The sequence below is a fragment of the Oryzias latipes genome, chromosome 18, assembly GCF_002234675.1.
Source record: "Oryzias latipes chromosome 18, ASM223467v1".
Lineage (NCBI taxonomy): Eukaryota > Metazoa > Chordata > Actinopteri > Beloniformes > Adrianichthyidae > Oryzias > Oryzias latipes.
Window position 1 is genome coordinate 20,164,880 of NC_019876.2, and position 22,564 is coordinate 20,187,443.

At 38.0% G+C, this 22,564-nt stretch overlaps 1 protein-coding gene across 1 annotated transcript; it reads left to right on the plus strand.

Moving 5' to 3' along the window:
* Positions 1-566: 566 nt before the first annotated feature.
* On the plus strand, positions 567-21,299 carry LOC101164846 (cysteine and histidine-rich domain-containing protein 1). Its single transcript, XM_023966334.1, has 11 exons — positions 567-811; positions 1,437-1,486; positions 1,559-1,615; positions 3,842-3,996; positions 4,376-4,479; positions 5,326-5,378; positions 7,924-7,994; positions 10,786-10,888; positions 12,568-12,687; positions 18,652-18,714; positions 20,789-21,299. Exons 1-11 carry the CDS (start codon positions 748-750, stop codon positions 21,239-21,241), a joined length of 1,293 nt encoding a protein of 430 aa, XP_023822102.1. The 5' UTR covers positions 567-747; the 3' UTR covers positions 21,242-21,299.
* Positions 21,300-22,564: the final 1,265 nt, after the last annotated feature.

The window sequence follows — 22,564 nt, forward strand, 5'->3', positions numbered from 1 at the left end:
GAAGAATGTTTTAAGTGCCATAAAATAATATGAAAAAAGATATGTAGCAAAAGAACAATAATAATAAAAAAACAAGCCGATAAAAGACTAAAATCAAAAACCCAAAGTATTTGCAAAAGATTAGGGTTTCAAATAATCCAGCAGTTTTAAAGATGAGACTTGAAAGATAGCAGCCATCAAACTACTTATTCAGCAAAGACTCTCAAGAGCACAGTTCAAAGGGAAAAAGCCACAAATGTCAACAGGACAAGATGATTCAGAAAGGAGATTCATATAACACTGAGAAATTGGAAACCCATTGACTATGACGAATAAAACCTGCCCAAAAGAGGAGAATGCTTTTGGGGAAAGCTTTTTTATTAGCATCAAAAGGAGATGAAGGAACAGAGGCTGGGTTTCCTAAACGGCAAACTGGCTAAAGCAGAGTCTGTGACACAAGGAGGAATGTCAACCCCCACCTTTAGATAAGTTTTGACAGCTGAAAATGGAGAAGGGGAGGAGAGAAGCAGGCAGAGCTGCTATTTTTAACGTCCATTCATGCAGGCCAGAACCAGTTAGTGAAGCTGTATTCCCACCCCCTAAAAGGGACCAACTTTCTGGATCTCTCCATTCTGCCCCGCGAGAAACTTCGGGAGGCCTGACCCCTGTTTTAAGAGCAGGAGACACGGCCTGTCTAGAAGAAGTTCTTGAACACGAGCACTGTAATCAAAGAGGAAGACAAAAAACCATAGAAACCTTTAAACCAACATGGCTTTGCTGTGCTACAATAAAGGCTGTGGACAAACGTTTGACCTCAACAACAACAAGGATGGTGAGATCTTGTCGCCTAGAATGTAATATTTCTTTACGATGGCTTGTTTTTGCTGTTGCTATTTTGGCTGAGAACTTGACACAAGTTTCACTGAGTGTGAGGTATAAAGCAGAGCTCTGTTGATTTGTCCTGATTAGCAGCAGATTAGCTTCAATATTATTGAAAAATACAATCTCACTCTATTTTCAATGTCAATAAAAAAATGCAGCAATTTTCCTTTCATCTAGCACCCACCACCCATCCTTTCACTAACAGTGAAGGAGATAAAGCTTTTCATTTTGGAAAAGATCACTTGTGACCACATTTGTCTTGATGTGCAAATCAAATGTAAATTGATCTAGTAAAATATGTAAATTAATCATAAACAGGCAAAAAATATGTACAAGGCCAGCCATGAGTCACGATTCCTCTCATTAGGGAGTCGATTAATGGTCCAGAGCCCTGTTGCATGCCTGTATCTCCATGTGAGAGGAAGTCTCATTTTTTGAAGAGGGGCCATGATGTCCTTACATGGGCCGCGTATTCCCCACCCTCCGGCCAAACTGCAGTGGCATGGAACAGCTGCTACACCCTTTTTTTACACATGTATGTCTCTCTGATGACTGTTTTTCGCTCACCAAAACAGACTCCTGTCTCTTCCATCCAGGAGTTCCCATCTTCCATGATGCCCTGAAGGTAAGAAAAGGACGTTGTTCTGTTTGGATCTGATCTGGCTCATGACACCCAACTGTCTGTTTCTTTCTCCAGGGATGGTCCTGCTGTCGGAAGAGGACAACTGACTTCTCAGAGTTTCTCTCCATCAAGGTGACAATTTAACATCAAACACAGCGCTTTACTAAGAAAACCCCCCTGTTTGGGCAGCATGGAGCATAAGGGAACAGAGCTCCCGCAATACCTCAGCAAGAGTCGAGATGATGGGAAAATATTCAGCTTCTCTGATAAAACTTTAATCAAGCGGAAGGGATACCTTGAAAACTAGTTCAAGAGGGATGCAGGGATAGCTGCCCTCATTTCCATGAGTTTGTGACTTCAATACCTTTTTTATACACTCAAACTTTAGTTATTCAAGAGTGAAAACTTTTATTTATTTTTTTAAATTATATTTTATTATGCTGTATTTATCCCACAATGGGAAATTTGTTCTCCGCATTTGACCCATTCCTGAATGGGGGAGCAGTAAGCTGCAGCCCAACCGCGCTTGGGAGGCAGTAGCGTTAAGGGTACTTGCTCAAGGGCCCTCACCGGGTGATGTTAATTGCTCGCCATTGATATTTTGAGGGAAGTGACTCAAGGACATAAATATAGGTTGCTATTAGTACCTAATCCCTACCAGTTCTTGTGTTATGGGTCTTTATATTAAAAGTAGATGTCCTTTATAACCATTCATATATTTATATAGGGATGTTTAGTGCTGTCGTGGAATTCTTTTTTTAGTGTAATTAATTAATTATGACCTGTATTTAGTTAGTCTAATTAATTTAATTTTAATCTAACCTAGTAATGGCTATGAAAAGCCTCATTTGGACATATTTTCAGTTCAATGTATGACATTGTGGCGCAGTGAAAGATCAAAATACGACTAAAAAGTGGCTCTAATAGGCTTTTGAAACAATAGCTTTACAACATTTACTATTACTCCTTTTACTCCTGGAGGTTATTTTAAATCTCAAACAATTAAGAAAATGTAATATATAATATAAATATATAAAAAAATATATAATATATAATATATAATATATGTATATATATATATATATATATATACACCAAATGTGCTCTAATTTAACACATCAAAAGAGTAAGGACATTTTACCATGACAACTCATTAAGTAGTCTGCTTTGTGTGAAAAAGGATTTTGTTTTTATATTTTCATAAATTACCATAAGCAGGATAATGCCCTTTGAGGTGTGCATTATCAGAGTTGAATTCACTTCACAAAAATAACCGTCGGACGGAATCATGTCTCCATCGCCAAGTAATTTTTGATATTGGGCAACTCGTCGGAATTGATCCCCTACATAATAGATAATAGTTAGCATCATATTGTTTAAAAGTAATTATAATGTAAAACTAACCAAACTGCCAAAACTCTGTTTAATTCTCTGTAATTAATTAATCGCTATTACCGCGATAATTAGAAATCCTCAAACATATTTGATACATGCATTTCTAAGACCCCTCTCTCATTAACATGGTCCAAACACATCAAAATGGCTGTTTCCGTGAAATCCCAAAAACACTTTCTTGCCATTTAAAAAAAACCTTTTTGTTGACAATAATTCATCTGTTGTTGTTCTTTTTGTTTAAATGACTACTGGCTGTATTAAAATAATGCTACATTTGTTGATAATGAATTCTATATAATCCAGTTACATCATGTTAAAAATGTGTAAATCAAATTTGAATTTGCGCAAATTAGGTGCTTTTTTCCCCCCTGAATATTCATCTCTATATCTTTGCACCTTAAACTAACATTGCTGTGAACAAAAACTTACCAAATCGACCAACATACCATAATTTATACTATCTATATCTCATTAAAGTGCTATTTTTTTTGTTTGTTTGTTTTAAAAACTTAATTCCTAATCATTTGAGTTTTCTGTTAGTCATTTTGTGTTTATAAAGTATAGAAGTGAAGCAAGACACCACAACTTATCTTGGACTCTCCACAAAGTATCTCTAAATATCTTCTTTTTTTAAGCATTCTCAGAGGTCTTTTTGTGGGTTTCTTAAACTATGGCCTGTTTTTGTAGAGCTTCACTTATTCTTGAAGTAAATGAAATCTACATTTTAATAAAATAAAATTCACCTGACAAAGTTGAAATTAAGATTCCAGTAAAAGTAACTTTATTTTAAATTGCTGACATTGCATTTTTTTCCAAGTCTTACACTGACAGCAGTTGTCTGGAGAAATGGTTTGCCTCTAACTGCATCATGTTTCAGGAGGAGTGGTTACACCTTGAGCACAATGCAATAAGCTGGAGAAATTGCATTCTAATATGACATGACCACTGGTGGCTTGAATGCAGGGCTGCACCCACGGTCGCCACAGCAACGAGAAGCCTCAAGAGCCTCTGAGGGCAGAGGTGTGTTCGGATAAGGGCAATAGTAGGCATACCAACTGCCAAGAAATTATCTACCAAGGCCCCAAATCTGCTGAAATGTTGCAGAAAGAGAGACCCAGGTGTGTGTTTATGATTCCCACTCAACTTCCCTGTTTTCCAGCTTTAGTTTTCTAATTTATTTGTTTAAAAAAAAAGGTGAATTTGTAATTTTGCACCATACTTGCAGAGTTCATGGAGAGGCCAGCTGCTGGGTCACTCAAGTGATTAATGTAGAGTTATTTATTTTGTCAGTGATTAATGATTTTATTTAATTATTCATTGATAATATTTAATAATCTAACTTCTTTTGATTTAATCAGCATTAAATATGAGGTTCTATTAGGTACTTTTATGTTATTTACCATTACTGGGTCTGTAGAATTGTTATAGAGAGGAAAACTGTTATTTATTCCTATATTTAAGGCAATGTTACATCAATAATTGTGTGTGTGCATGTAGTTCAGATGAGCCTATGACAAAGCTTCCCCACAAAGTGTCAGCGTCTCTGGTTCAGGTTCTTGAGAAGCTGGACATCAACAAGACCTCCAGCAGCGAGACCAAAGGTCAGCTCTCTTTTTTTTTACTAAAACTTTATTAATTTCATGCATGGAAATTCATGTATCTACATTGACTGTATATGAGAATCAGACTGAATGACTCCTCCCCCATTACGTTTCAAACAGGAAGCTCCAAAATGCTGGCATCCATATCACAAAAAAGTGGCAACTGAATTGACTTAATTTTGTTAGAACTGTAAGCACGTAATTTTCAATGGGTGGCGTTACATTCACTCGACTCAGTTCTCATATACAGTCAACTGTCTAGCAACTCATGACACCCAGGTAAATCAATAACTTTGAAGTAATCAGCAAAAGAAGACTGAGTAAACAGACAAAAGCCCTTTTCATGGTGTATCCCCCATAAACACAAAATAGAGTTTTTTTTCTTGTAGCTTTAAATCAATGTTCATTGTTTTGTACACCAAATTCTTAAATATAAAAAAAATTGAATCTGCATTAAAATCTGCTAATCAATTTTTTTAAGCAGTAAACTGAAGAGACTTATGAAAAAAGGTAGAAGTGTTGTACTATCATAAAAGATTTTTTTGTTGCAATTCAATCTTTTTGTTAGTTTTCTTCTGTGTATTTATGTGTGTTATTAGGCATTTTATTAGTCTGCTGCAATTAATTTAAACTTTACGTTTCATAAAATGAGCTATAAATTTATTGCAATCTGTAATTCAGATTAAAAGGGCAATATCTGTTTTAAATGACATAAATTAAAGGGTCTGCAAGATCTGATTAAAAAAGTGTAATTAGACAAAATGTCCTACTATAATACAGTTTAATGCTATAATTTTATAACATATTGTCACTGTTTTTAAAAATGTTTTTTGTCTTTTCTTAAAGAGAGTCAGACTGTTATGAAAGGTACCCGCTGCAAAAATGCAGGCTGCAAAACGGTGAGTCTTTCATCATTTTTTTGCAAACTTTTATTTACACTCATTTAGTGCAACACAAAGACATCAAACCAAGAAGACAATGTAGCTTTACATGTATTTTAATAATGGCATATAAAAGTGGGCAACAGATTATATTACTGGATTTATGGTATAATCTCTACACTGAAGAAGCAATGGGTGACAGAGAGTAAAAACTTCCTCTAAATGGTAGGTTGGTACCAGAATGTGTAAGACTGACCATCTGCTATGAGTGATTGTGGACAGGACAGGAAAGAGATAAATACATTTTTTGTTGGAGTCTGAACTAAGAACAGTTTGGGAAAAAAACAGGACTGTTAAATTTCCTCATCCTGATGAGCTGTGATCACAGTTTAAGCTTTCAACATCTTTCTTATTCTACTAACCTTAATGTCTACTAAAGACTCAGTTTTAAGCAAATAATTAATGTTTATGGACATGTCTAGATGGAACTGTAATGTTTAAAATTTATGACTGTGACATTCATGAAAAAAGCGTTTGTAATCAAACATCTGACACTAATTTTTGCTTTAATAACAACTAAATAGGCTTGATGCTTAAACTATTTGGCTAAATGTTTCCTATAATTTTTATAATTTCCTATAAGGAAAATATGTTGACACAGAAGTTTTTTTCTTCCTTCATCAAACTGTAAATGAAGGCTTAAATGCTTACTTTCTTTTTAAAGTTTGAAATCATTTCAATGTGCCTTGTTTGTGATTAAACAAACAGTTCTCTAGCCGCTAAGCCATGTTAATGTAGTAATGCAGCTAAAACACAAAAATCTTCACATACCCATTTAAAAAAACACAGAGATCCCTGTGAGAACTCTAAACAATCCTCTGAAAATTTACCAGAAGGATTGATTTAGGTCTTATTACTATTTCTGTGCCTAAATATAGTCTATCAGTTTTCTGCTTCCATCCTCTGGCAAAGTTTCTTAAGAGCTCCATCTACTGGAGCAATTCATAAACATCATCTATTTGTCCTCATTTGTTTTCTAAAGTTTTTGCATCAGGTGCCTACTACAGCTAGGGTTGGGCGATGTCCCTTAAATTGGCCGTTGACGATGTTTGCCGTCAACCATCGGGATGGACGATGACATCGTCGGGGGGGGGGGGGGTATTTTTACATTTTTCGTTCTTATTTAACTGCTATTCGTTTTTTTGCTTTTTTTTCATTTTAACTAATGACTACAGCTTTGTGTTTGATGGGAAGGGGGGGGGGGGGGGTACATGAGCGGTATGTGTGGGAGATTTAAGACTGCGATCCGTCCCGCAGCTCTAGGGGTACAAGCAACCGAACTCAGAACCGGGTCTAAAAGTGTGTGTCTGAGCACAGCTCGGATCGTCAGCACACACAGCGGTTTGAGCTTCAAAGCAGAAATGTCGCTCAGTCCTTAGAAAACATTCAAACAATCACGCGGACTTGTGTTTCCAGTTGTGTCCCGACTAAATAAAGGCTGATGTTATTCTTACATGTTTACGTGCAGCCAGCAAGCAGCACCACCCAAAGCTAATGTTGTTAGCCCGTGTTACCATACTGCTAATCCTGGCTTCGTTCAGAAAAAGCACTGACCATACGGATTAAAATTCAAATGATGAGCGAACAGGTGTTTCATAATAACCGTAACATTATTAAAGGCACGTTTAGAAGATCGTCTCGTATATTACCGAGCTGACATGTCAATGTATATAGCCGCTCGGCGCTGTTTAAAATTGTTTTGTATTGAATTGTTACATTCAATAAAGTTTGAAAAAAAAAGCCGCTCGGCTTATCCTTCCGGTTTTCAAACCCTACTGCGCATGTGCGGATGATTTATTCCGACGGAAAGTGTGACCTTAGTGAACGTTTTTATATTCTGAAAACATTTTTCTGGGCCCATGTACACGGTTGGAGTCTAATCCGACCATTGATCCCATCAAGATATTTTGTACATGTAACCGCGGCTTATGGTGTCGACGCGCAACGTGGCGGGGGCGTGGCATCACGATGGTGGTCTCTCCATCGGGATGTCAGTCACCCATCACGATGGACGATGATATCGTCCATCGGCACAACCCTAACTACAGCCTTTTGTTCTTAAAACTGTGATCAGCTTCTAAGATTGCAGAAAGCAGTGGAAGGAGACTTACGTCAAAACCACCTGTGATTTCAAAATTCTGCTGACATAAAAACATTAAATAAAGCCAAAAAGGAGGATTTTCCTTTGTAGTGTTTTGTCTTATTTCCGAAATGTTAACCGAGGTATCACATCACTGAATGAACAAATAAACAAATCCTCTTTTCTGGAGTGTGTAATCTGCCTAAATAAGGTGGTAAAGTTGCAGGAGACATGTTGAAGCAGGAGGCATGTTGAAGCAGAACAGTCCCCATGAATGTTAAATTTTGTCTGAATGAAAGCCTTTATCCTCCAAACATCAAAACTGAGACAAAGACGAGAAAACTACTCTTTGGCGTGGTTGTTATCTTTATTGATCAGATTATCTTGATGATGGTATACAGCGCATCTTGATTCTGTGTTTAGATCTATCAAGGATCAACAACTGACATGGAGGCCTGCACCCACCACCCTGGAGCCCCCGTCTTCCATGAAGGGTGAGATAAGAAAGCTTTCTGATGCACGTTCCTTTGTTCTTGATGCCACGTTCTGACCGGCCTTGTGTGGCACCATCAAGAACCTGTATTAAACTTTTAGTATATGGTGTGCACACTGGACTGTTGTTACCCGACACTAGCAGGTGTACCAACAGTTGGAAAAGGCTTAGTGTGAAATGTCGAAGCTGTGCAAATCTTGTGAATTTCTTTCTTTCACAGCTCAGTTCTGACATATGACAGACTTAGTGTCATATAATTCCACCTGGGCACAAACCATAAATAATTACTCCTCTATGATCAATTTACAATTGCTTTGTAATTACATGTATCAAAAAAACGCTACCCATACGTTACTAACAAATCTGATTGGTCAAAGTTTAACTTGTTTAACTGTCAAAGGGCATTCAATGGCCGCGCATTTTGTACATTGAGTCAGAAAACAGATTTAGAAACGTGAGAGCCCAAAACTTGCATATACGCACATTTACAGAACTTTTCATTGGATGTGGTCGTTTGAACACGTGTTTTGATCCCTGTGTAAACGTAGCATAAAGCTGCAACTTAGGCCTTGTCTGCAATTAAATAATCAATTATAAACTTTGACTGCATGACTCTGGTTTCAGTCACATATTAGATTGATTGCACATAGTTCAACAGAAATGTAAAAGCAGAGGGGAGACCTGGGTGTGCAAGCCAACTTATTTAAAGAAATATAGGGAAAGACCTTTACAACGGTAATAACAAATACAGTCAACCCTTTGGCGGTTCTACATTGCCTCTCCATCCAGGTGCCACCCCACCCCACCCCACCCCACCCACCTACAGACACACACATTGACCACATCGTTTTGCGTTCCCTGTTTTTATTTGGCCATTTTACACAAAAATTAACCAAAAAAAATGCATGAATTTTATGTACTTTTACAGGGGTGTCAGGCTCAATTGCACAGGAGCTAAAACACACTTTAGGAATGCAGTCAGAACAGGATAAACATTTATTGAACACACTAAAGCTAAACCTAACTGAAGGTAAACTTTTTCATCTTTAAAACTTAACTTTTTGAAGATAAATATGAATAAAAACAGATAGGAGTATTGATCCAAAATAAAATCAACTTAAACCTTAAATAAAACATTTTGCTCTCCATAAAAATGTATCCTGCCAAAATTATACAAACATAAACATGCTCCAGAACAGAACGAACAAAGACTGGAAATAAAAATAAAATGTGTGCTTTTCAGTAATAACAAATAAAATCATTCAGTTTTCTTTGCTCTTTTGTCCAATTTTCAGAGTGGAAGACCTGGCATTGATTTTTAGCAACAATCCAAATAATGGATTGGATTTATCTGCGCTTTTCAAGACAGACACTCAAAGCGCTTACAGTGTGTCCATTATTCATTCACTCCTCATTCATACTTGGTGACGGTAAGCTACGGTTGTAGCCACAGCTGCCCTGGGGCAGACTGACAGAGGCATGGCTGCCATTTCGCGCCTACGGCCCCTCTGACCATCACCGGGACCCTTCATGCACATTCACACACCAGTGGAGCCCCACTGGAGGCAAGGAGGGTGAAGTGTCTTACCCAAGGACACAACAACATTTTTGGCTGGTGGGAGCGGGGATCGAACCGCCAACCCTTCGGTCATTGGACGACCCGCTCAACCACCTGAGCCACTGTCGCACTGTCACAATGGGCTGCAGATCTGACTTCTTCCTCCTGAAGTCCACGATCACTTCTCTTGTTTTTTAGGTGTTTAGGACCAAATTGTTGTCTGCACACCACCACACCAGCCTCTGGATCTCATCCCTGTATGCCGTCTCATCACCACCAGAGATAAGCCCCACCACAGTTGTGTCATTGGCAAACTTAATGACTGGGTGTGTGTGCTGATACAGTCATACGTGTACAGTGTGTACAGCAGAGGACTCAGCACACAGCCTTGTGGGGAGCCGGTGTTTACACTCAGGGCTGTGGAGAGATGAGGACCCACTCTGACTCTCTGCACTCTGTCAGAGAGAAAGTCTCTGATCCAACAGCAAGTGGTGGGAGGAAGTCCAATATCCAACAATTTTGCTGACAGTCTGTCCGGCAATATTGTTTTAAATGCAGAGCTAAAGTCGACAAAGAGCAGCCCCGCATTACTCCCTTGTGTTTCCAGGTGGGAAATGGTGGTGTGGAGCGCTGTGGCAACGGCGTCCTCTGTCGATCTGTTAGCTCTGTATGCAAACTGTAGTGGGTCGAGTGTAGGTGGGAGGTAGGACATGATGTGACGTCGGACCAGTTTCTCCAAACACTTCATAATCCCTTGTGCTATCCTAGGCACTTTAACATTGGGAGTTGGGTCATCTAGACCCACCAGACAGTGCGCTGAACCTTTGTTCTTCAATGATTTGTGATCTTCACTGGTGTCCATGGATTACATGAAATCTTTCCACCTTTATCCACCTTTGTCAAGGTAGGGAGAACACGTCAATGGAAGGGTGGGGGTCATCTAAGATAGCACAAGGGTTAAAACAGGTGTCAGAGCTACTCGTCGGTAGTCAATGAGGCTGTTGTGGCAATTCTGGCTGACTTCAGGCATATAACAGAAAAACAGAAAAAAGAAAACCAACGCAGATCTATTTTCCCCAAGCGCTTGGCCGGCACCATCTTTAAATTGCTGACCCTGGGCAGCTGCCCATACTGCCTGTACCCAAAACTGCTACTGCCTTTATTGATTATTTTTACAAGAACACCAATTCACTGGTGTCAGAGACTGATTTCAATCTCGTGTCGTAATACGTAGGTATAAATATTGGAGCTGCTGCTGCATAAGAACCACAGACTTCAATGCCTTCATGGACCAGAAAGGCTGCACCACAGGGAAACACAGCTGGGTTCCAAAGCAGGTACGTGCATTAAGACCCAACCAGTGACAGGTAGATCTGAAGCAGTTGCCTCAGAGACTAAAGAAGAGAGGAACAAATCAAAAGGTGAGACAGGATGTAATGACCATTGTTGTTGTATTGTTGTAGTCTAGTGGGCACAGTTTTTTATTTTTTCTTAACACACAAGAAATTCAAAGAAAATAGTCCTGCAGTAACAGGGACAGGGAGTATATTTTTTTCAAGATCCAATCCGATCATCTTTTGTAAAGCATTTCCAGTGGTCTTTTGATAATGATTTTGCTGTTTTTAGCTAAAACTTAAAAAACCTGTGTCGTGTTCTAGGACACAGTATCAGCAGAAGGCAGGATATCATCAAAAATTATTTTTTGAGTTGTTAGTGGGACTGTTGCCACGTGCCCTCCCCTCTGCTGAGAACTTGGAGCAGGCACCTTGTGCCCTGCCCATCCTATTTTCTACGCGACAAATATACTCTTTTGCAAACTGTTTTTTTTTCATCTGCTCCTGATTCAATAAATACTCAGAAATTGAATTTTGAGCTTTAAATTTAAAGTGGGCTTTAAATGTTATTTAGTCTCATCAAGCTGTGTTTATACCAAATGCAGTTCGTGCAACAAATCTGTGTCGGCCGCCCCTCTTTTGCCACGTGGTAAATTCTCTGCTCGCCGCCTGTCCAAAAATGTGTCCATAAGCTTGAACCGTGTGAAGCCGCGTGTGGGAGGAGCTACCAACTCAAATTTTTTAGCCTGATCGCTACATGGATAAAAAATGGAAGTTCAGGAGGAGAACTATTGGATTGATCCACCATATTGGATGTGCATTCTACCAGCTGATCAAAACACTGAAAATGTCAGAAGTTGAGTCCCTGAATGGTTGATGCACTGCAGCGACCTCTCCAAAGTTTGAATTTTTAAACTTTGTGAAATTGCGCCGTGCCATTCAGACCGCCGCTCTGCACTCGTCGCTCGAAATGCGCCACAGGATCTCAGATCTGTACCATTGACTTAAAATTAAAACAGTGGCTCAGGAGCGGGTCAGCGCTTTGATCCCCGCTGTCCCCAGCCAACTGTTGTTGTGTCCTTGGGCAAGACACTTCACTTCCTCCCTGCCTCCAGTGTGGCTCCAGGCAGGCAATGTGTATGAATGACCCGGAGATGGTAAGAGGGACCCGTAGGCGCAAACTGACAGCCACACCTTTTTCAGCCTGCCCCAGGGCAGCTGAGGCTGCATTAGTAGTTACCATCACCAAGTATGAATGAGGAGTAAATGAATAATGGGAAAATTGTAAGCACTTTGAGCTCCTGGAAAAGCACAGATAAATCTAATCCATTATTATTCCACTTTCGGCTTCTCCCATCAGGGGTCGCCACAGCGAACAAGTCACATGGTAAATTTGGCAATGTTTTACGCCGGATGCCCTTCCTGACGCAACCTTCTCAAACCGGGCTTGGGACCGGCTCAGAGGTAGAGAAGGGAACAGGGAGCAGCCCGGAGTCGAACCCTGGTTTCATGGACGCCGCAAACCAGCACGAGCTAAACCAGCTCCCCAATCCATTATTATTATTATTATTATTATTAGTATTACTATTAAAACTGGCAGCCTCTCCTGCGCGAATTGTGTTAGGTATGAATGCAGCTTGAAAATCTGCTCGCCATTTCTGACTGTTTGCATGTCTTCCCAGGACAAGAAGAAAGTGGCATGTCGACATGACTGGCATCAGACCCGAAATGCTGTTGTCATAACAATTTATGCCAAAAATGCACTTCCTGAATTCTGTACAATAGAGGCCAACCAGACAGTGGTGAGTAACCCAAAAATAATGGCACTCGACACGCCAAATGGTTTTGATGCTTCAAATATTCAAATGGTTTTGATACTTCAAATATTTGCCTTTTCCACATTTCATAAAATTGTCTGCTTGCAGGACTGATTTATAAGTGTAGCATCAATGGCGTTTTACAAATCTTGCATTTCAGTTGTTAGCACAAATAGGTTTTAGTGGTATAGGAACTCTTAATCTTTGGATCTGGAACTCTTTTTCACCTAACTATGACATTTTTTGTCAGAGATGAAAAAAATGTTGAGGTGTTACAAAAATGTTCTGTTGTGTCTCACAAACACTGCAGATGCTGATTGTGTCTTTAGACTAACTGTTTTAATAACTGAAAACCAACTGCATGACAACAAGCTATTTAGTGATATTTACCAGCCAGTGATTTATTTAGTCATATTCCACATGTTCCATTTTTTAGCATCATCTTAACCTTGTAAAATAATTTTGATAATCAAACAACTATTTTAGAAACATATTAAAAAGCTTTGTCGGTTCATGAATTTCAATGAAAAAAAGCAGGACAGGTGTCATCCTCACTCAGTTAACACTGCAAAAATGGATTCTTAAGAGGGTAAAAAGACTATTGTTTTAATTTCTGTCTTGATAAAGAATTTTTGCCAGATATTTGGCCCATTTAAAGATTTTTTTTTTAAATGTAACATATTTTTCACTTACTTCTGGGGTTCCTGTTTTAGCAGTGTTTAAATATTCACATAACCACAAATCCTCCTTTCATCAGAGGAAACTGGTGAAAAAGAATGTATTTCTTAAAGAAGAAATTTAATTTAACCCTCCTGTTATATTATGGGTCAAACTGACCCGGTAATGCTTTCTTTTACAGTACAGTACTTACAGTGTACTTAAGTGGTATTTACATGGTACTTATTGTGTAACTACTGGGTGCTTACATGGTACTTTCTATGGAATTTACTGGGTACTTACAGTGTGTTTACATGGTACTTTTTTTGTGTCTAGTCTGTACTTACATGGTACTTACCGTGTATTTATGTGGTCCTATTTGTTTCATACCTATGTGATACATACTGGGTATTCATATTATTCTTACTGGGTATTTACATGTTGTGCAAAGGTGTTTTTGTGGTACTTACCACATGTATGAACTAGGTAAGTACAAATAAAGTACCTTGAATTTAAGTCTGAACTTGTATGTTTCATAGTATTTACTATGAATTTACCACAGAAACTACCCCTTAAGTACACTGAAACTGGACTGTAAAAGAAAGTCAGCCCTATTTCCACTCAACTACATGGTACTTTCATTACTAAATACTGGGTATGTTCACTTGAATATTACTTGGTACTTACCCCTTAAGTGCAATGAAACTGGGCTGTAAAAGAAATTCAGCCCTATTTCCACTCAACTACATGGTACTTTCAGTAGTAAATGCTGGGTATGTTCACGTATTACCTTCCTATACAGTGTACATACACACTTGGTCTTCCGACCTTACCAAATGAGACAATGCTAACTTGTTGGTAAAGGTGAAGTAACTGCATTGTAAAAACATATTCTGGCCTGATTACTTCTTGTAACATGAGGCAAATGTAAAGAGAAACAAGACAGCAGTGAAAACAACAATCTTTAATGATACACTTCTGCAGCATGCAAAGTGTCAACACAATGACATTTTTTTAAAAGTTCTCAACGAAACAGTAAAAAGGAGCATTCCAAAGAACACATTATTGGCCTGAGGGTCGTGTTTTTTGTCTGTCAAAATTCCTTCAGCAGAGTTTGGTAACAGTGCAGGACTTCTTCAAGGTTTGTAACTGCAAGAAAAATCACAATATGAGCTAAAATGAACATAAAAAGCATAAAGACTTTGATGAAGAACAAAATATATTTTACTTATTTAATCATTTCTGTAATGAATTTGATAAATCTCTGTGAATTCTTTATTGCTTTGACTGCAATGCTTGAAATCAATCAATTATCCTCATTTATAAACATGACAGATTATTCACATCTCGATATTTTGTTAACATAAACAAAAACAACAAAAAAGAAAATAAAGAAAAAAAAATCAAAATTGCCATATAAAATCTAATTTGTTTAGACAAAGAATGACAAAAGTAATGTTTTAATTGGCAATTGCTGTGTGTATTTCTTCTTTATAAATGTTATTCGCACCTACAATTTGCATTAGCATGAAAAACATGGCAGTGTAAATAAAAGGAAAAAAAGAAATAACAAGGCAATTTCAAATTCAACACAGTTACTCACAAAAATATGAGCTGTTTTAAATGTTTCAAACAATTACCTTCACTGTTGGGTGGTATTGTTGTCTCTATCATATTTGAAAAAAAAATAAAATAAAACCAGAGAAAGAAAAGAAAATGGGGAGAATGCAGTTAAACTCTTCATTCATGTAAATAATATGTCCACTTAGTGGATTTAATTTACTTTAGCTTACTCTCCTGTGACTTCACGGATTCTTCTGGAATGTCTTCACCATGGCATAGCTCTTCTGAAGCGGTAAAAAAGACGGAAGTACATCATCATTATTTTAAATAAACGGCTTTCGACTTCTGCAGCATACAAAGTGTCAACACAATGACATTTGTTTTAAGTTCTCAACAAAACAGTAAAAAAGAGCATTCCAAAGAACACATTATTGATTATTGGCCTGAGGGTCGTGCTTTTTGTCCGTAAAAATTCCTTCAGCAGAGTTTGGTAACAGTGCAGGACTTCTTCAGGGTTTGTAACTGCAAGAAAATTCACAATATGAGCTAAAATGAACATAAAAAGCATAAAGATTTTTATGAAGTACAAAATATGTTTATATATATATATATGTTTGGGGCTGCACAGTGGCGCAGTGGTTAGCGCTCTTGCCTCACAGCAAGAAGGTCCCCAGTTCAAGTCCCAGCTGGGGGACATAAAAAACACAACATCAGTGGGGGACCTTTCTGTGTGGAGTTTGCATGTTCTCCCCGTGCATGCGTGGGTTTTCTCCGGGATCTCCGGCTTCCTCCCACCGTCCAAAAACATGCTTCATAGGTGGATTGGCAACTCTAAATTGTCCATAGGTGTGAGTGTGAGAGCAAATGAATGTGTGATTGAGGATATTCTACCCTGTGAAAGACTGGCAAGCAGTCCTACGCCCAAGTGGCCGGGATAGGCTCCGGCAACCCCGTGACCCCGAAAGGGAATAAACGGTAAAGAAGATGAATGAATGATGAATGAATGAATGAACAAAATATGTTTTACTTATTTAATCATCTCTGTAATGAGTTTAATAAATCTCTGGGAATTATTTATTGCTTTGACTGCAATGCTTGAAATTAATCAATTATCCTCATTTATAAACATGATGATAAATTATTCAGAACTTAATTTTTTTAAAATATTGTTCTAAACATGAACTTGTTTTAATATATAATGTCAGGAAAATATGTAAAACAACAAGGCTAAATATTTACTTTTAATACTTAAAACATCCCGAGTGTGTGTTTTTGTTAAGTAGGTCGGGGCGAGCAAAGATGCAAATTCCCAGCGCACTTGAATGCAGCATAACTACCCCCATGGTGAACGTGCATTAATCCGGAGATCCTCGACGCGCTCAACGGTTTGAATTTCTCTTCATTTGGCAGGTAAGCCAGTGTTTTGTTTTTTTAAATATTGGATACATTATATGTAAATATTTAAACTGATCAAACTTTATAAAGAAGCTAACCTCATGATTTCAAGCCGCTCTCTCTGTATTTTAAACCTGACGTAAGAGCATGTCTGCAACCTTAATGCAATAATTTTAGTTATTTAAAAATGTATAAATTTTCAAAGTTTGTAATGAAAATCTACAAACATTGTTGTTACTTACCAGGAGAGAGGCACCTGTTAAACAAGCACGTAGCCTAAATTATAAAGTCTGTGGTTCTGTGCTCGTTTGAGCGCACATCTTTCTGGGAAAATCAAAGAAAGGCGTTTATTTAAAATAATGATGATGTACTTCCGTCTTTTTTACCGCTTCAGAAGAGCTATGCCATGGTGAAGACATTCCAGAAGAATCCGTGAAGTCACAGGAGAGTAAGCTAAAGTAAGTTAAATCCACTAAGTGGACATATTATTTACATGAATGAAGAGTTTAACTGCATTCTCCCCATTTTCTTTTCTTTCTCTGGTTTTATTTTATTTTTTTTCAAATATGATAGAGACAACAATACCACCCAACAGTGAAATTAATTGTTTGAAACATTTAAAACAGCTCATATTTTTGTGAGTAACTGTGTTGAATTTGAAATTGCCTTGTTATTTCTTTTTTCCTTTTATTTACACTGCCATGTTTTTCATGCTAATGCAAATTGTAGGTGCGAATAACATTTATAAAGAAGAAATACACACAGCAATTGCCAATTAAAACATTACTTTTGTCATTCCTTGTCTAAACAAATTAGATTTTATATGGCAATTTTGATTTTTTTTTCTTTATTTTCTTTTTTGTTGTTTTTGTTTATGTAAACAAAATATAAAGATGTGAATAATCTGTCATGTTTATAAATGAGGATAATTGATTGATTTCAAGCATTGCAGTCAAAGCAATAAAGAATTCACAGAGATTTATCAAATTCATTACAGAAATGATTAAATAAGTAAAATATATTTTGTTCTTCATCAAAGTCTTTATGCTTTTTATGTTCATTTTAGCTCATATTGTGATTTTTCTTGCAGTTACAAACCTTGAAGAAGTCCTGCACTGTTAGCAAACTCTGCTGAAGGAATTTTGACGGACAAAAAACACGACCCTCAGGCCAATAACGTGTTCTTTGGAATGCTCCTTTTTACTGTTTCGTTGAGAACTTTTAAAAAAATGTCATTGTGTTGACACTTTGTATGCTGCAGAAGTGTATCATTAAAGATTGTTGTTTTCACTGCTGTCTTGTTTCTCTTTACATTTGCCTCATGTTACAAGAAGTAATCAGGCCAGAATATGTTTTTACAATGCAGTTACTTCACCTTTACCAACAAGTTAGCATTGTCTCATTTGGTAAGGTCAGAAGACCAAGTGTGTATGTACACTGTATAGGAAGGTAATACGTGAACATACCCAGCATTTACTACTGAAAGTACCATGTAGTTGAGTGGAAATAGGGCTGACTTTCTTTTACAGCCCAGTTTCATTGCACTTAAGGGGTAAGTACCAAGTAATATTCAAGTGAACATACCCAGTATTTAGTAATGAAAGTACCATGTAGTTGAGTGGAAATAGGGCTGACTTTCTTTTACAGTCCAGTTTCAGTGTACTGAAGGGTAGTTTCTGTGGTAAATTCATAGTAAATACTATGAAACATAAAAAGACTTAAATTCAAGGTACTTTATTTGTACTTACCTAGTTCATACATGTGGTAAGTACCACAAAAGAAACCTTTGCACAACATGTAAATACCCAGCAGTAAGAATATTATAAATACCCAGTATGTACCTCATAGGTATGAACCAAATAGTACCACATAAATACACGGTAAGTACCATGTAAGTACAGACTAGACACAAAAAAAGTACCATGTAAGTACCCAGTAAATTCTATAAAAAATACCATGTAAACACACTGTAAGTACCCAGTAAATTGCATAAAAAGTATCATGTAAGTACCCAGTAGTTACACAATAAGTACCATGTAAATACCACTTAAGTACACTGTAAGTACTGTACTGTAAAAGAAAGCGTTACTACTGACCCGTTCTGAAATTTAAGAAACTAAGCAAAAAAATAAATTGGCACAATTAGTGTAATTGACTTATAAAACACATTATTCGGTAACACTTTTTGTAATTTAAATAGAAACAAACATTAATGCTGTTCCTCAGAAACGACCATAACCTGAGGGTTAAACGTTCACAAATGACATAAATTTGAAATAAAACCTGTTTGCAAAAAAGCTGTAAAAAAACAACTTTTTTCCTTATTCTCAACAGCTCTCATGTCAAATCCAGTTTGACAGAGAAAAGATTTTCAAGAGGAACTTCCACCTCTGGGGGGTGAGTATTTAGAAATGACCTTCCTATAAAGCTGCAACAAAATAAAATATACGGTTTTATACTATTTACATGCAGATCATGAGGTCTGCCTCATGCTTTGTGCAACAGGAAAATGAGACATGTGTTTTCAAACTGCTCTGAGGAAGAAGTGGGCTCAGGGTACTTCACTTTCCTTACATCTTATCCAGTGCTTTTTACTATTTACTTATGATCACATGCTTTCCTCAATCTCATTTCACTAGTTTTATTAAAAAAATAGAATGAAAAAAATAAAAGTTGGGATGTTGTATAAGCCAGCTTACAATTTAAGAAAAGTTCTTTTAATGATAAAATGTATTTTATGGCAAAGTGATTACCTCCATCAGGAAATTGTTTTCTTGTTGCTCTTTTTATGAAAAATAAGTGAATGCAGGCTCAAATCAAAGCTAATCCATGTCAAAGATTATGAAATCAGAATGAATCGTGTTTCCAGAAGTGGAGAAGAAGCTGGCCATGATGCTTGGTCATGAGTGGGTGTAAAGTCCCTGCTGGCAGTTACCCAAAAAGGAACAGCACTCACATTGTTGTTGTTCACCTTTCGGCATATCCCTTGGGGTCGCCACAGCAAATCAGCTTTCTCTAATTGGCACAGATGGTTTGGCAGAGATTTTTTACGCCGGATCATGCTCTTCCTGACACAACCCTGTATTTTATCTGGGCTGGGGTCCACCACAGGTAGACCCAGAGTTGGGGCCCTTTGTGGCTTCATAGTTAGGCAGCAGGTTCTTTATTCCAAAACAAAATGTAACTCTGGGTTTTGGACAAAAATTAGTGATAAGGAAGATAAAAATCAAAAACAACTTGCACTATGAATGTCATTGGGATTCTTCTTTTAGCCAGTCACTATCAGATCTTCCAAAATGATAAAAGAAAGGAGTGTAAACAAAACAAAAAAGAGAAAAAGGTAAAACAAAAGGAAAAGAGTACACAAAAATAACTACAGCAGGTGCTCTGTGGCCAGAACTGAAACAGGGATGATGGCGGAGGTGAACACAGGCCACATTAGCTTCGTCGAGCACTGCTATAAAACACACATAAAATGCAACGACACAGTTGTATAAATCAAAATACTAGTTACACCGGACATCTTAGAACTGAATAGATTGTACAACAATTACAGTCAACATAACTTTTATTTTTACCTTTTAATGTCTGGTAATGGCTCTTAACCCTTGTGCTATCCTAGACACTTTACCATTGGGATTTGGGTCATCTAGACCCACTAGACAGTGCGCTGAACCTTTTTTCTTCAATGATTTGTGATCTTCAATGGTGTCCATGGATTACATGAAATCTTTCCACCTTTATCCACCTTTGTCATGGTAGGGAGAACACGTCAATGCAAGGAAGGGGTCATCTAAGATAGCACAAGGGTTAACGTCAGGTTTCAACCGTCTTGAATCCTTGCCGAAGATCAAAAGAATTGTCCAACAGTTTTCACTCCTTACCCAGAGTTCACCACTTCTTTGCTGAACTGGTCATTGAAAATGCAGGGAGCACCCTCTAGTGGCATAACCATGTTCCTACGTATTTCTCCACTTCACAGCTACACAGAAATAAAAAAATGCCACAAAGATCAATTGAGAAAAAATGTTATCAGGAATATTATTCAAAATTGATCAATATTTGAGGCAGCTGCACATAAAATCATCAAAGGGTTTTTAAAGTAATTTATTTAACCCTTGTGCTATCCCAGGCACTTTGACATTCGGAGTGGGGGTCATCTAGACCCCACAAGGCAGTGCGCTGAACTTTTTTCTTCAATGATTTGTGATCTTTACTGGTTTCCATGGATTACATGAAATCCTCTCCACCTTTATCCACCTTTGTCATGGCAGGAATAACACGTCAATGTAAGGGTGGGGTCATAGGATAGCACAAGGGTTATACTATTTGTGTTTTAGATTTGAATATTCAAAACATAAATTTAACCCAACCAGACAAAAAACTGATATTGTAAAAGTGGTCTATGCGTTCATGTCGGCTAATGTGATGTGTGGCTTTGTTTGAAATGTTTTGATCTCTTTGTTTTTAGGTTATTGATGTCAATAAAAGCTCTGTCAACCTGGTCCCTTCCAAAGTAGAAATAAGCCTTCACAAAGCTGACCAGGTGTCCTGGGGCAAACTGGAAGACACGAACTACAAGCCCGAGCCAGAGCCTGTGGAGGAGCCGGACAACGAAATGCCAGAGTCATATCAACCGGACTGGGACATTGCAGATGATGACATCAGTGACTCAGATGAAGAGTGGGCTTACGACACTCCAGAGAACAGAAGACAGGAGAGCAAAGAGGATCAGGAAAAGATGAAGATGGAGGAAACCATGCAGAATTTGAAGAGGAAGCAGGTGGAGGAGGAGATGAAGAATGCAATGAGGGAAAATCTGAGAGCAGAGGAGGAGAAGAAGAGGCTAGAAGAGCAACGGAAGCAAGAGGAAGGATTTGAAGATATGCCTGATCTTGAGGACCATGATGCAGATGTAGAGTGATTGTTTAAGCATGATGAAGAAAAAAAGTAGAAAATAAAACAAAACATTTACGTCTAAAGTTTTGTCATGGATTCTTTGAAAAAAATGTATTCTGGAAGTAATTTCTAACATTACAGGTTTGTGGGATGAAAAAAAAATTACGATGTTGCTAAAACCCAAGAACTGGTCTTTTCTGTTTGTTTTCATGTCATCTTTTCTCTGAGTGAAGCTAAAGTGGAATTTATCACAAGTATCGACAAAAACTGAGACAAACAGCCCAATCAGTCCTTTGAGTTTTTCTGCAATCGATTGTTCATTGAAAGGTCTTATTAGAGAATCAACTGGTGCAATGATTCGCTGCTGCGGTCAACAGTTTTGTTCCTTAAGAATCGCAAGTGCATACATGTGAGCTTTTCATCATTACAAGGTCTCTTCCGACTCTTTGTTCTTTACTGAGGCCTCTTTGTGCTTCAAAAGAAAAAAAACAACACTTGATTTAAGCATTTGTAATGTAACTGTTTTAACATTTTCACACACATCTGTATCATAAGCTTTTCTTAGGCCTAGGGAAATATGTCAGGGATTTTGAATGTTAACCCTAAGAAAACTAACACAAAAACGTTTATTTTGGGAGTCGGGTAGGAGAGGAAAAAGGAGCCTCTGAGCGCAACATGGTCATAGGCCAGCAGGTGGAGCAGCATTCTCTGCAGAAGAGAGGAAAGTTTTGTGTCAAACCACACTAATGCATAATGACTGTGGGGCTCACTTTCTTGTCCAAGGGATGCTCATGGCAGTAGGAGTCCAAGGCAAAAGAAACTGAAGGATTGCAAGAGGCCTAACCACAGAATGAGAAGCATCATCTTGTTGGGGTTTTGCTTGACATCAGCAAGTCTCTCCTCTTCAAGATCCATGGGGAACAAAAGAAATTCTCAACTCCAAACACTTCTTTACCCTTGTGCTATCCTATGACCCCACCCTTACATTGACGTGTTTGAGAGGGTTAGAGAAGCAACAGGTAGAAATGGCCAGGTCGACACCTCCTTTTCGACATGGCATCGATTTTTTAGTATCCGGAAGTGTCACTCAGTAGTGATTTGAGCCTCATTACTTCACACCACTTGCCGAGCACATTGACAATCTGTCAATGGTCGAGCTGTCTGATGCGCGATTTGAACAGAATAGGTGCAGCATTTTACCCAGGCTTTATCACGGACCAAAAATTATTGCCAGTATGGGTTCATTGTTGTGAAATCCTGGCTCTTCTTAGCCCTACTGCTATCCTAGGCACTTTGACATTGGGAGTTGGGTCATTTAGACCCCACAAGACAGTGCGCTGAACCTTTT

Bases quoted from the DNA above. Each gene is read 5' to 3' on its own strand.
- LOC101164846 (XM_023966334.1), top strand. From the start codon at position 748: ATGGCTTTGCTGTGCTACAATAAAGGCTGTGGACAAACGTTTGACCTC. The intron at 1,487-1,558 runs GTAAGAAAAGGA...TTCTTTCTCCAG, and splicing joins TCTTCCATGATGCCCTGAAG to GGATGGTCCTGCTGTCGGAA. The intron at 7,995-10,785 runs GTGAGATAAGAA...CGTAATACGTAG, and splicing joins GCCCCCGTCTTCCATGAAGG to GTATAAATATTGGAGCTGCT.